General features: G+C 38.8%; 2 protein-coding genes across 2 annotated transcripts in view; one reads left to right on the forward strand and one right to left on the reverse strand.

Annotated features, from left to right (window-relative positions):
• Positions 1-297, forward strand: part of LOC308141417 (ras-related protein Rab-26-like) — a gene marked incomplete at both ends in the record, with an annotated part of 44,046 nt that extends 43,749 nt beyond the window's left edge. Inside the window, one exon of the mRNA XM_080511575.1 lies at positions 198-297. Within this exon, the coding sequence (XP_080367701.1) occupies positions 198-297 (100 nt within the window). The remainder of the gene's footprint in view (positions 1-197) is intronic.
• A 2,272-nt stretch (positions 298-2,569) lies between these two features.
• LOC308141828 (arf-GAP with dual PH domain-containing protein 1-like) lies at positions 2,570-13,586 on the reverse strand. Its single transcript, XM_080512056.1, has 11 exons — positions 13,473-13,586; positions 11,393-11,523; positions 10,542-10,633; positions 8,402-8,484; positions 5,375-5,487; positions 4,949-5,095; positions 4,564-4,647; positions 4,378-4,440; positions 4,178-4,249; positions 3,637-3,865; positions 2,570-3,500 (listed from the first exon to the last, which is right to left on the reverse strand). Exons 1-11 carry the CDS (start codon positions 13,564-13,566, stop codon positions 3,472-3,474), a joined length of 1,137 nt encoding a protein of 378 aa, XP_080368182.1. The 5' UTR covers positions 13,567-13,586; the 3' UTR covers positions 2,570-3,471.
• Between the last annotated feature and the right edge of the window lie 1,314 nt (positions 13,587-14,900).

Consider the following 14,900-nt stretch of genomic DNA (forward strand, 5'->3'; position numbering starts at 1 on the left):
TATATGAATGCGTCATTGTAATAGCCATACACTGGTTTCAAGACTTTTTTTTTAAGGTTTCTAATATTTCTCAGAAAAAAGATGAAGACAAATTTTGTAACTCAGAATCATAGAACCCAGAATTTGATGTGTTTTCATGTTTGAAGGCCAATACACTGAGCTATCTGTGGTCTCTGTTCATTTATCCCTTGTCACAGGGAGCTGAAACACAGGTCCATGAAAGATCCCATTGAGAAGTTCAAGCTCCAGGAATACGTAAACAAGGAGATGAAGGGTGCTGGCTGCTGCAGGACTTAAATACCTGCCTCAGTCACCCTTTTGATCCGTAATGTGCGTGTATGTGCATCACTCATTTGCATGTGTTCACATCCAGTGTGGTCAGATGTGAGGAGTCAGCTCCAGCGAGGTATAAACCCTGTCAGCTTTCAGTTTCTCCTCCCTCAAAGTGCTTCGTCTGACTACATTAAACCTTCACCCAGCTGCTCTTATCCATGTATTTCCTGTTTTTCACCTCCTTCCTTCTGTAGCTGTGAATGATGTAGCCCAAGGTTGTAATTTGCAAAAAAAAAAAAGAAAGGGGGGGGGGGGGATTCGACGTCAGTCATTCCACTGTTCATGGACATTTGCATTAATAACATTTGCTGCATAATTATCCTATTGACCTTTCAAGGATCGCATTGTGGAAGGATTCATTAGAGCCTCGAATGATGGACGTTTTGCAGAAAAAAAATGCATTTTGTGATCCGTCTACCTAAAATGTCAGTATAAGTCGTTGTTAATGACTGTCGGTATACTCAATGTGCAGTGATGAACGTTCTGCTCATGTTTCATTGTACATATCCTGACTCATTGTGTTTCGTCGGGGCTCACTGGAGCCGTTTCAGCTCACCAGCATTCATTCATACTTAATAGTTTGTACAACTTAAAGGGACACTAATAACAAGTAGTTGTTGTAGTTTCAAATACAAAAGTATTAATTTATTAATTGTTTCATAGTGAGTATACAGTAACAAATCTACTTGGTCAGACAAAACACTTGCAATCCGTTGATCAATGTTTTATTACCACAGAGTCCAATTCTTTTCTTCTTACTGGCTGTATGTAATCAGTGAGTATTGTGCCAACAAATTTTTTTTTTTTAATTTGCATGCAAATGAGTTGAAATAGAGCAAAATAGCCCTATAGACCATAAATAGAAACATTTGGTGGGGGCAGAGGGGTACATTTCTGGCTGAGTTTTGAAGGCTATGTTCATCAGACTAAATAGATCACGTCACTAGTATGTTTTGTTTTTGAGTGGGTTAAACATAACCCTGCTATACGAATCAAAAAGAAAAAGACCAAACATCTTATCTAAACTATTGTTTATGAAGCACGTGTAAATTTGTTTTCATGTTTACAACCTTATTTGTAGTCCATGCAAACTGTAGTAGACTGATTTGACTGCCGCTTTGTGTTCTATTTTTACTTTCATTGTTTCTATATTAGCTGTATAATGTTAATTCCTTCTTAAATATTTTACCTGTATGATTCTTATACTGTTCTAACAGTTTTAATGTACTCATAGAAGAAGCACACGCTTATTCACGACTGTTGCTTGAGTACACTGTTAACCACAGAAACTATATAAATGGAGTTTTATTGTACAGTACCTAATGCTAATGAAGTTCAGAGTAATCTTTTTTCTTTTTTTTTAAATGTGATATATTTATATCTGTAATTGCTCTCTTGTATCTGAAAGTTAATAACCATTAAAAAAAATAAATTGAAAGAGTCACGTTTTTCATTCCAACTTCAAATACAATTCACCTATCAATTCCACACTCAGCATGGACCGACATACCAGTGTTGGTTGTCAAGAGACCTAATTGGCATGTTTTTTATCTTTCTAACCTAAACCGAGACAGAGTGTCAAGAAACACCATAAGTGACAATATCTCAGCATTTGTGTTCGGTGCTGCTGAGAATGAAATGAAATTCACATGCTTATTAATTAGCGCCAGACTGCTGCACCATGTAATACCATATTGTACCAGTAGATGGTGTAATGAGTTCTCACATTGTTTGCAAATCAATGCAATGCAACGTTTTTCTAAAACAAAAATAACAATAATAACAATAACAAAGAATCTATATATCTATATAACAAAAATACAAAACAGATGCATTTTCACTTGAAACTGCGTGTAAATGGGACCAGATTTGCATTTCAACAAAGATTCTACACGTGTTCATTGGGTTGATGGGTCAGAAAATAACCAGTCAGAAAATCCTTCACCATGTTGATCATTAGAAGATTAAGAAATGCTAATTCTCACATAAATACACAAATAATATTGTGCTGAGTGGTGCAATATTTTTCAAAGTTTCTACTTTGCCAGTTGTCCCAATTTGTTCAAAGCTTTTCCACCCGTGAATACACTTTTCATCACTACTGCATTTATACACTCTGGACACTCAGCTTGTTATGAAAGAAATAACACAAAATGAGGCCAAACTACATTCAAGTTGATAAGTTTATTCCAACGCAGTAGGTAAATGTAAGAAAGTGAAAGAATGGAGTCAAAAGCTGAACTAGTGGTTTTCCACTTGTAAGTCAAGAGCTGCTGTTTGAAAAAAGACAGTTATATGATCCAGTATCAAGTTCACGTCTGACTATTTTGGTGCGTACCACTGGAGCTCTTTACTTTTAGATTTGAAGATTCCATCACAACATTGGGATGGAGATGTCAGAAAAAGTTTAAAACCTTTATTATGTCTCCCTCTACTGGAAAAATTATCTATGGCATGATAGCGAATGCTGAATCAGAACATGATCCTCGGTTTTACACGACAAAAAAAAAAAAAAGAATTAATGGATGCTGAGAAGTTACACTAAACAGTTATGACATGTACAAGAATAGTTTATTGTACCTTCAGCTGTACAACATGAAGCTGCCAACAGCAAATTAGACAGTTAAAAAAATAAATACCTGCAGAATAAAATATTATTGTACTCAAACACAAATTATATTGTATAAAATAACACAAGCATCAGCGTGAGCATTTGTGCATAACTTATGGTCACTCATGACTTGTTATAACAGTGCACTATGTAGAAATGCCAGGTAAATTAAAGGGCACTGAACGTATTTTTGATGAGAGAACATCTTGAAATGTCCTCACATGTGAGCAGCAGTGGTTTTGATTCCTTTACATCATTTCTAGACATCAAGGTCAAGCATGACTGACCTCTTTCAAGTATCCAAGTCAAATGAGTGAATGAGTGAAGTCACGAGCTCAGGAGGAGCCCTGGTCCTCCGAGAACAGAGCCTGGCACATGATGTGAGTGAGGCAGGCGAACAAAAAAGTAGTTAATGGTCAATGCAGTCTTAACCTTTAGGTCCTTTTTTCTAATACTTTTCCAATGTGAGGGGTTAAGCTCTTCTTCTTCCTCCACATCCTGCACAAATTCTTCAACCACTGAAACGATCAGGGTTTGTGCTTGAAATATGCTTTCACTGCAGAGACAATAAAAAAAAAAATAAAAAAAATAAAAAAAAAAATATATATATATATATATATATATATATATATATATATACTGGACTCTTGGGGGTGATAGAAAAATGAAAGCTTGATCTGAATTCAATATACCTGCATATTCCCGAGGCATCATCGGCGTGTTGATAACTGTCTGAAATGCAGCAATCCAACCTTTCTGGTCCTCTTCAGTCTCACATGCAAACAAGAACTTTCTGTCTGGGGTTACAATGGTAATTCCAAACTGCCAGTTGCTGCTCTGAACGGTGGAAGGAAAACCGGAAAGGACAGTGTAGTAGTTTTCTTTGCAACCAATGAACACCTCACCTCGTGCATAGGCATCCTGCAAGCAGAGAGAGATAGACTTTATTCCTCCTGAATTGAAGGGAAACGTGGCATTGAAACTATAAAACTGAGATGCTCAGAGAGTAATACAACTGATTTGGCACACTAAGGACCAAAAACCTGTACTTTACTGGGCAGGATTATAACGAGTATCTTTGCATATAGCTAATTCCCCAACAGTCTGGGCATTCATCTCAAAGATATTTCCTCAAGCTTTCATGCCATGGTAAATATACTGTAGAGAAGCTTCACAGCAGCATCTAGTGGTCAAAGTGTATAATTGCAAAATTCCCCTTCTCAGCTTTATTACCAGTGGGTCCTTAAAGTACATGAGCCTCCGCTCATCCATCGTAAACCATCTCTTCTTGAAAACCTCTGTGTGCTGTGGGACAGAGACAAAAGAGGTTCACTTCACCCTGAAGATATCATTATAAGCTCCATGAATTTTTCTACCTGTAATATAGTATTATATGAAACCAAATCTGCATATTTAAAGCAAAAACAAGTCACCTTCGGGCCTGTCTTCTCCATGTACCCCTCCTTTATGTAATTCCTGGTTAGCTTTGGTAATAACTAGACAAAGGAAGGCATGTATTCAGACAAAACAAGCTGATGAGTAGCACAACCAAGAATTTGAGAGTCGTATGTATCTCCCTGTGTGCATGTGCAAATATGTGAAGGGCGGCCTCTCCTCACCTCTGAGTTGGGAGAGCCAGGAAAAGCAACCTGTAGGTAGTGAAACCTGGCTGCTCTGATGGCGTTAAACCAGTCCACAATTTCCTTTGGAAGAGGACATACAGACAAAAGCTCACTCATACAGAAGCCTCACGCGGTATGGGTATGAGAACTGTAATAATAAGGCCTGTACAGTTCAATCATTTTTACTTGTCATTAACATCTACAATATGCATGTGCTTAAGTGTCCAAGTCAAGACACTGAACCCCAACGTGGCTCCAATGAGGGGATCATCTTGAAAGCTGAAATTATTTCACACGTCCCTTTTCAAACACCTGGAAACAGCCACACTCATGTTCTTATCTTAATATGTGACATACCAAGCAGAGAAGTCTGGCTCCTTACCTTCCCATCCTCGTGATAAACAAAGATGTTCCTCGTGCTGTTTTCCTTCAAGTAGGTTATCTGCAGGCCGTGGGCAGTGCCAATTTTTTTCGGCTGGAAAGTGGCATTCACACTACTGATTTTCATTATGGCTTTGGGCTCTTTAGCCTGGAGTCAAGAAAAGATAATTTAAGTCCAAAAGGTTCTGTGAATTTAGGAAACGGTTTATTCATGAATACAAACAAAAAAGTTCACAATACAAACACTTTATTTTCCCTCCTCATTCACATTTGTGTTGACAGAGCTGAACATTTTAAAAGTGACATTGACGTTTGCTGAAAGTGCAGGTCCCACTCTGTGAGCAGCAATTTTAACATTTTAACAAGTAAACAACATTCAAAAAAGGTAGGACACTAACAAAAACCCTTCTAACAGAAAACCACTCACATCATGCTTGTTGAAATACTTAAGGACACCCTCTCGTTCAGTCAGAATAAATTTTCGGCTGAGGTATTGTCCGTTGTCTCTTCCCCGTTTCCATAGAGACCCTTCTCTATAGCCTGGAAGGAAGAGAGTGGAACGAGTCCCTTCCATTATCAAATATCAAGAATATGGAGAGTCATCAAATTCACTTTAAACACGATATCATTGTTCAATTAATCTGAAATAATCATAATTCTATTTAAAATTAGACCATTTGTGTATTTGTTTTTAATATCAAAAACCATCCAGTCTGCCGCTTCATTGGTGGAAACCAGAGAGAGCTCAAGAACCTCGGCAGTAGTGAGAGGAAGCATAGTGGGACTTTCTCACCATAAACAATTCAGCTCAAATTCAATCACAAGTGAAAAATGGTAACTGAAATAGAAGTATAAAAAGGCAGCGACTCATCTTCAATCAGTCTGTTCCTGGGCCTCTTCCTGACACTGTCCATTTTGCCCATATTTAGCATGAATCAGCTGAAAATGCATCGTCGCTGCTGTTTGAACAGAATATCCATCTGTCACTCTTTTTCACTGCTTTATTCACCTTAAGGTTGTAATGTGCTGAAGTTGAGCCCAGCTAAGCAGTAGTAGACAGGTGACCTAGAATCAACAATAAGCCTCTTCTAATTGTTTATTTTTAGCAGTGTGTGTGTGTGTAGTAGCATACTACTTTCTCAAACTAATATCTCCTGTATTGTGCCGTCTACCTTAGAAACAGCTAAGCATAACCACTTCCTCTGCCAGAAAGGGGACATGTACCATTTCCCTAGAAAGGAAAGTACCACAGCCAGTTGCGAGTATGTTGTGAAGCAACATGCAATACAAAAATGTTAATTAAAAAAAATAAATAAATAAAAAATGTGGACAGGAAGTACCATCACACGGACACACAGCTTTAATGTTAAATGTGTTTGTTTTTAGAACAGAACATAATAGAATAGAATAGAATAGAATATTCTTTATCATTACAGTGGTAAAGTGTAGTTTACAGCATCCTCTGTGGCAGCAATACACCAGAAAAAAATGATATATGCTTTACATTTTATGGGATTGTTGAATATGTTTGGGGGTTTTTTTCACTTCATGGACTTGTTCTTGGAAGGAACTGCAGATTAGTAGCTAAATACTGCACTATAGGCTCCTTCTTTTCTCACAAACGTACTTCAATGTTTGCAACACAAAGTCCCAGACTAATAAACTGAATCAATAAAAATATATTTGTTTCTTTGTTTCTTTCCACATGGCGAAGTAAACAAGGCGATCCCAATTGGGAGGCACACAGAGCAGAAAATTTGTCGTGAAGCAATATTTCATCAATAATTTATGAGACAGAATTTTTCCACAGTGGGAAGAAGAGGTCAGACTGTCCACAATGATACGACACAAGTAGAAGAAGGAAAGTTATTCATGGTGACGACTGGATGTCAAATATTTTTAAACATCTCTGATAGGAAAGAAAGTTTGGGACCAGCTTGTCTCTTATTCCTAAATACTGCACAGATCATTTCTGCTGTTTTAGGCCTGAAATAAATTATTTCTTTTTTTTTAATCGAATGCATGTATACAAAAGGAGGCATTCTCCCTTCCTGAGGGACACGCAGCCACATGCTCCCAAACCTCTGCACAGTGCAACACAAGAGGCCATTGATAAACACAGTCATGAGATTTCAGCCCTGCACTTCAACTTCTCTATCTGAAACGGAGAGTGTACGTCTTGTGCACGTACCATATCTGTTTTGCATGACAGAGTGCCACTTTAATCCACCTTTAATCCACCTTTAGGGTATATTTAGTCACTTTAGTCATGAGGGATATTTTTCCCCAAAAAGCTGAGAATTCTCCCTACGTACTGGATATCTATAAGGAGACTTTAAACATTCACCAACAACAATGTGAAGACTGTGTATTAGTGCACAGCAAAACCACATGTTGAAGCGGCCATTAATGCCTTCAATAATAATGCAACTGGTTGCTTAAGATAACCCAGAGACAACTCGACATATCCTTGTTTAAAAAAAGAGAACTGTGTAGATTAGACACACCCGTCTGTTTCCTCAACATGAACGCTACTGCATCACAGTTCAACAGAGCTCTGTGACACCATGACATCATTTTCTAATAAACATGAAGTGATAGAAGTTTAAGTAACAGCGTGAAGCTGAGAATAATCTGAAATTAACACATACCCTAACTTCCTGTTTCTACCACAGACGTTGCCAATGGCAAAACGTCAAGAGAAGCCCAGATAGAAAGATAAAGGATGTTAACTGTCTTTTTAATCAGCAGAGCATACAGATGTTCGAAAGTTTCTCAATTCCCCCTCCAACTTCAAACCGAGCCCTTGTACCATCTGCAGGAAGACGTCCCTCAAAGAATGTTTTCTTATGTTTTCGGGACTGGAGGAAGAAAGCAGTCAAAGTTTGCCAAACAGTAATGTATGTCCACCAAACCTCAGTCTGACCATCATCCAGTCTCAATAGCATCTTTTAGTCTTGATGCCTGCCATGGCCACCCTTCACACTCAGGCCTGTTCCCACACGTATCGGCAAAAAGTGCACTATAGCCTAGACATGAAGTAACATTATGTTCAGTAATAAACTCAGATCCTACCACTTGGTCAAAGTCACAGAGAACACGGTTTCTAAATGGAATAATAAACTAACATCTTTTAGAGGAGGCAGTATGAAGGTGCAAGGTGGCATTATAAACAAGTGTTTCCTTTTTCTAAAATGTCCCTCTTTCTGAAAACCGTGAACCAGTGAACCAGTACAATACATTGCCCTACTGTTCTGTCCTCCATCATGCTTTATGTGAGAAGCAATCATCGACAAGCAGCTGCTCCAGACAAAAATGCAATGACGAATGAATTACTTTGTTTTCCCTAACGAGAGCACACGGAGTTGAGGAATCTGTCAGACATCCACTTCTTTTCCATCACACAGCATGTTGTCATGCACATAATGCCACAGAAACATGTTTTGAGTTTTACCTGCTGAGTAGGGCTCCTGTTTCTCCACACACAGAAACTCTTTCCTCTCATACTTGGCTCGGATCCACTGTTCCCGCAGGAGCCTGCACAGGAGTGTATGTTAGACCTTCAGATGATACCTCATTGGTAACATAGCATTAACTGATATTGATGCCAATTCTGTCGGCTTCATTTGAAAAACTACATTATGATTGTAAAATCTGTCCTCAAGGCACAGTTGAAGACATTTAATTCCATTTGGTTTCATTCTCTTCATTTTACACATTCCCTTTTATTATTGTTTTGCAACCTTTTTTTCCCTAAAGCACTTTGTGAACATTGTTAAGTTGCTATATATCACTTAAGATATGAGAAATGACCTCCTTTGTCTTTCGGCTGCTCCCTACAACAGACCGTCTGTCTTCCCCTCACCCTATCCGATGCCTACTCTACTGTCCCGCTCGGACATCTCCGTGTTGTTCTTCATTATATCTATGAATCTTCTGTAAGTTTTTCCTTTTGTCCCAATGCCTGGCAGCTTCATCTCCAGCATCCTTTGTCTTGTAGTTCCACTCTCTTCAGCATATGTCCAATCCTTCTCAACCAGGCCTCTCTAACTTTTATCTTAAAAACTCAACATAAGCTCTTTTTACAACAATTGTTTTTTTTTTTCAATCTTATGTTTGTCTTTCTGAAGCGTACTTTTAACTTTCAGCAAACCTGCACACACTCCATAATGTAACACAAAGAGGAATTGTCATCACTCATTTATACAATGCAGCTCATTTATGGTTATGACTTGACAGCTCTGTGTTCTGCATTGCATACTGTTATTTATATCACTATATGGTTGAGAACCAACAGTCAAATTGAACAGTTGCTTCCTGTTCAGTCTGCAGAACGTGACATTCTTATCACACAGGCACAGTTTCCGCAACCCATCCTGGCAAAACCAAAACCACTTGTTAAAGAAAGCACATTGCTGTGAAACATGTGAAGGCACATACACTCAGAAAGCTCAACATTAAGTAAACCTACTCAACTGCTTATCAATGCACGCTTCTATTCTACCAATGTCATTATAAAGATATTGCAGATGCACATCTCTGCCTCTGGTTGAGCCTCCTAGGAGTTGACTCCATCAACGGCTCAGCAGTTTGCTTTTGGCCAGTAGTCTTCCATTACAGGTACATCAGAACTGAGAGACAGAAATAGTGGTGTCCTGTTATGACCGTCAGCATCACGCAGCAGTGTGAAGTGTTCATCTGCCACTATTAGTTCATCCTGACATCTTTTTCTGCAGTCACTTTTGTCACTCTTTGTGTCTCGAGTTTTAAATGGCTGCCAGCACGAAGGCATTTTTGACAGTCTCATGCTGCCATCTAGATTGTCTGATATACAAAGTGGAAATCGCAACTCAAACTGCAGCAGCTTGACGTAAGGCTCGCAGTATAATCAGCTGACTTTGCAGTTTTATAGTGCATGAATTTTGTACAGAAAGTTTAGAAGTGAGGTACATTGACCACAGCCTCATCTGACCAAACAGCAACTAACTTCCCAGTTATCCAGATCCTAAAAATCCTCCATAGTCCCTCTGAGAAGTTATGTGCAGACAGCCCAATGTTCAACTGTGAAGACCTCAGATCAATGAAAGAAAGGGCCCCAAAATTTTACATCAGCGATATGCATTTATTACTACCCCCTTCATCAGAGGAATATTTTCAGCATAGGAAGACCGGGGACGTGTATGTTTAGCTCTTATCAAGCAACGCATCTTCATCCACATCTCCATCCTTTTTTTTTTATGCTTTTTTGTGTATCAGTTGCGAGCAGCCCTGGTGTGTGGCATTGAAGTGTGCTCTGCAATGCTACAAAGCCCAAATAATTTCAAACGTATATAACACACATAATGTTGTGTTAAGCGTATTCAAATTGATCACCACACTCTCCAGATTTCCTCTGATAGAGCACCGCAGTTATCAGGATTAGGAGATTTACATAATGACAACTGAAGGCAAAAGAAGAAAATCACACCAACTGTATCTGACTGCATATGTGGATCAATATCTGAAGTTCTAAAGAAATGTGAATACTGTATATCACAGTTTATGCATGAAATAAATCGCACACAGAGGAGGGCAGTGCAGGATGCATCACTTACATGCAATCTTTGTATGTTGGACAGTAGTAGAAGGCTGGGACTATTTGCTCATATTTGGCCTTGGCCACATTGTTACCCACAGACTCCATGTACTGTGAAGGAGGGAGAAACACACAGTGTTGGTAAATTATGTCTGTAGCTTAAAGCTGTGAGTGGATTTATATGGATTGGTCTGATGAGAAAGCTGTGACACACAAATATACATATGTGGGAATGCATGTATGCACATACAGTATACATGTATACACTTGAAACTTTGCCATAAAGTAGACCTTGCGGCCGCCATGCAAGCTTTTGACATCAGTACATGCTACGCAAGCATGAGCACAGACTAAATATAGTACAGATAATGAAGAAACACATACACAGACTCACAAATTGGGTTGAGAAAACAACAGACAAAGAGGGAAGGAAATAATTGCATAAGGAAGCACAAATGTTCTTTCACACGTATTCACACAGGTAATGAAACAAAAAGTGTTTGCATTGTTTTTGAAATGGAACTGTGAAAGCAACCGTTAAAAAAGGGGCTTCTGAATCTTCCATCACACACACGCACACACACACACACACACAAAGACATTGGTTGTGACAGCAAGTTGCTGGCTCACGCCTTTCACACCACGCTGAATTGCTACTGATGACGTGTCTTATTTTTCCCAGCAGAGCTGCAGAGGCAGAGCAGAAGGCAGCGAGCAGCTTTCATACAGTGAAGCAGGGTGGGATGGACGAGGGGCTATCGCTGAAAACTGCTTAAAGGCTAGATTTAACCAAGAGCTCGTCTTCTCAGACATTTTGACCTTGTAAGGACTGGTACAAATCACAGTTACTCCACAGATATAATTTCTCACCTCTAACTCGGACACGCTCCAGGGATCCAGCAGGAGAGACTTGACTTTGCTGATCTGTGCAATGTTTCTATGGAGGCCTGAACAGCTCTGACACACAAACACCCCCAGCGTGTAGGATGCCCACTCCGGGTCTGCAGCACAAGCATAGAAACATACAGAGACACTCAGAACAACGTCAAACTTGTATAAAGGACCACACTCATGACAGTGCTTGAAACAAAGCACAAACTATTATTACATATATGACTGTCACACAATTTTTTAAAGTGGAGAAGGAGTCTCAGTAAGCACATACCGGTATATATGGGGTTAGGAAAAAAGGATCATTTATCCAGGTGACTGACCAGGCGTGTAGTACCAACACAAAGCCACTCTTTTCTAGAAGCTAAAGCATGTCTCTTTTATGCACTCACTGTAGTATAGACAGGAAACAGATCACTGAAATGCAGTGAGCATGCTTCCTGAGCAAGTTTTTAAAAATATTCACATTCCTCAGCCATGTGTATCATATGTACAAGATGTGTGTGTATGTTTGGACATAGATGTCTATCATGATATGTTACATTCACACTCAACTGACTGACAGAGAAATGAAGAACTTCTCATTCTGTTAAGTTTATGACGTTTTTCCACAGGGGTCAATGAAAGGTCAGGACATCCGAGTTCAAACATTTCTTGAAAAGAAAACATGTGCAGACAGAAGGCAGCATGAAAATAGGATTTTATTGAGATAAACAAACAACAAACTGTTTGTATGTTTTATTTAAGCCTTGTTGAATACATTTCATCTAATTCGAAAAGTTCTGCAGTATTAGTGTGACCAACATGCTCAACAAAGCTTTCTTTACCAGTACTTTAAAATATAATTCTCTCAGTCAGTACTGTTATCAATGTAAAATAGCTTGCATGGTGATTTGTTTTTTTATTTGTAAGTAGGACAAATAAATGGGGCAGTGTGATGTCAGTTTGATGAGCTCGCTTCAGCCCTCTAACCACTAGAAAACTCCAAGCCAAAGGCTGTTACCACACTTTAGCCATGTCAAAGTAGCAGTGGCAAAAATAACAAATTCCCCTTCCTTGTGCATGGTTTTAAAGTTGTACACACACAAGAGGATGCACAGAAGAGCTTGATTGAAGTATCGTTAGTACTCAAACATAGACTTTATTTCCCACAGAAAAGAGGATGCACATACAATCTGACAGCCAATCAGCTGATAACACTTAAAACACTTATCACAAAGGATTTCCTGAACATGAACTGTATAAAATGAACAAAACATCTCCACATGAGTCACTGTAATAATCTGATAACCTCATCACTGTACAGTGAACCTACCTTCATCATTAAAGCATGAATGCAGCAAAAGAAACTGATCCAAGATGTCCTCTGCATTCATGGGCGAAATAGTTGTTGTTTTGTTTTGGGTTTTTTTTTTAACACTGGAGCTTAAAGCTTTCAATAAATTTGAGAGTAATAATTTTCACAGAGAAGAGGCAAGATTGAATTTCACAAGCAACAACTGTTTGACAAGTGTAAACCAACTCGGTGTGGCTATCAGGCAGTGTGGCCATGTGTGCACACTCAAGGAAACCACAACAGGAAAACATATATACATGTATACATGCATACATGCATGCATACAGACATACAATCAACTTATCTTGACACAGTATTGCTAAACTTTAATCTAAGAGGTACATTAAATTAACATTACAGTCACGTGAAAATAGAGTTAATTGGAAATAGAATTAGTAATGATCTGAGCTGGAAAGAGCTATAGTAATGTTAAATTGCTTGGGTTGCGCATATCCAATTAGAGTGTACAGTGCAATGATTCAAAACATGATTTATATGGTGTGAAATGTGCCCAAGTATAAGTAAATTAAATATACTACTGCATTGAGGTATTCTAAGTATTTCTAACCCTTTACTTCTACCCGTGCTTCTCTTGTATTTTCATTGTGACAGCTGAAGAGGAAAACTCTCGGCCTCAGTGCACAGGGGGGAAGATACATGGTGAAAATATCCGTTAGTGTTTGTAATGAAGGAAGTAGAAGTAGTGTCCTTCCTGCAGCCTACCTGCAGCTGAACAGTCTGCACACTTTTCATTCCCGGGTTGCTCCAGAAGCTGTCGGACGCGCTGTCTGTTCCAGTCCTGATCTGAAGCCATCATGAGGACGGAGGCTCCTCGGATCAACTTCACGCACTGAAAGTGAGACTGCGGTCAGACACGATGGGATGAGTCGAAACACAGCAGGAGGAGGGGGAGCGGCTAAACATCAGCGAGGTCAGTCCTGAGTTATGTTCCGACAGTCTACTGTTACGTTGGTGTGGAGTCAGTGAGACCCCCAGCGGTCATTTTGGTGGCGCTACAGTTTCACTTTGTTTCTTGCTCTCTTCTTGCTCTCTTTTATCACTTTGGTATCCACCTTTTTCGTACTTTTATTTAATTTTCTATTATTTCTTGATACATTTAGCTGGGGGGGAAATCCCCTACAAAAAAGTATCCTGATTTAAATGATCCAGGGCGAAGCTCTGTCTTGGATTTGGTGCGTAAAGTTCACTGCGTAAAGTTCCATTCAATTGAACTTTATTTATACGGCACCAAATACACTACCGTCATTCAATCCCTGGATCAGGTTGGGTACGTATGGCTAAAGACTCTGCAGAAACTAGTTCGAGTAGAAGGTTCTCCATTCAACAGGAGGCTTCACTGCGTAAAGTTCGCTGCGTAAAGTTGCAACCCGGTTATTGTATCACAGAGAGGAAAGAAACCCTGCAAAAGTGGCAAAATAATCCAAACATTAAATATAGGTTTGACTATAGTATAGTATATAATAAGAATATAGGTCAAATATAATATAAGTTCATAATTTCTTGATTTTATTTTAAGAATATTTTTGTGTTTTTCACTGTAATAAAAGTTGTGACAGTTGACAATGCTAAAACACTGCTGTTTAGGATGCTTTTTTAATGCTCACTAATTGGACACATTTGGACAACTTACTACCAAACCTTTTGTTTACCATGTAACTTGAGCAATTTAATGAAAGTCACTTAAAATCACCATTTTCATTGCTTTAAATGTAGCCTCAATGGGATTTATTCATCTTTGAACATTAGATTACTGAAGAGAATACCACAGTCCAACTATTGAGAAAGTGGGACAGTTAAACTGAACCTATTAAAGAAATTCATCTGGTTTGTAACCAAGCTCCATTTATGCATTATGAAGCTGATGTCCTTCATGGTGCTATCTCACCAATTTGTGAATATGTGTCACAACAAAGTCTTGCAAAGCAGAGAATTTTAGAGATTTAACCTCTTCATGAATTTAATTCGGCGCCCCTGAAATGTTATTGTCCCTTTTAGGAGACTATTTCTTAGTTTGAAGATTGTAAAATATAGCACACCGAGGCTCATGCAAATGATCTTACCACCACTTGTGCTGCCACTGATGTTGATCATTACAGTAAAAGCAATAAGGAGACTGCAAAGTATTTACTT

The sequence above is a fragment of the Blennius ocellaris genome, assembly GCF_963422515.1.
Source record: "Blennius ocellaris genome assembly, chromosome: 16".
Classification (NCBI taxonomy): domain Eukaryota; kingdom Metazoa; phylum Chordata; class Actinopteri; order Blenniiformes; family Blenniidae; genus Blennius; species Blennius ocellaris.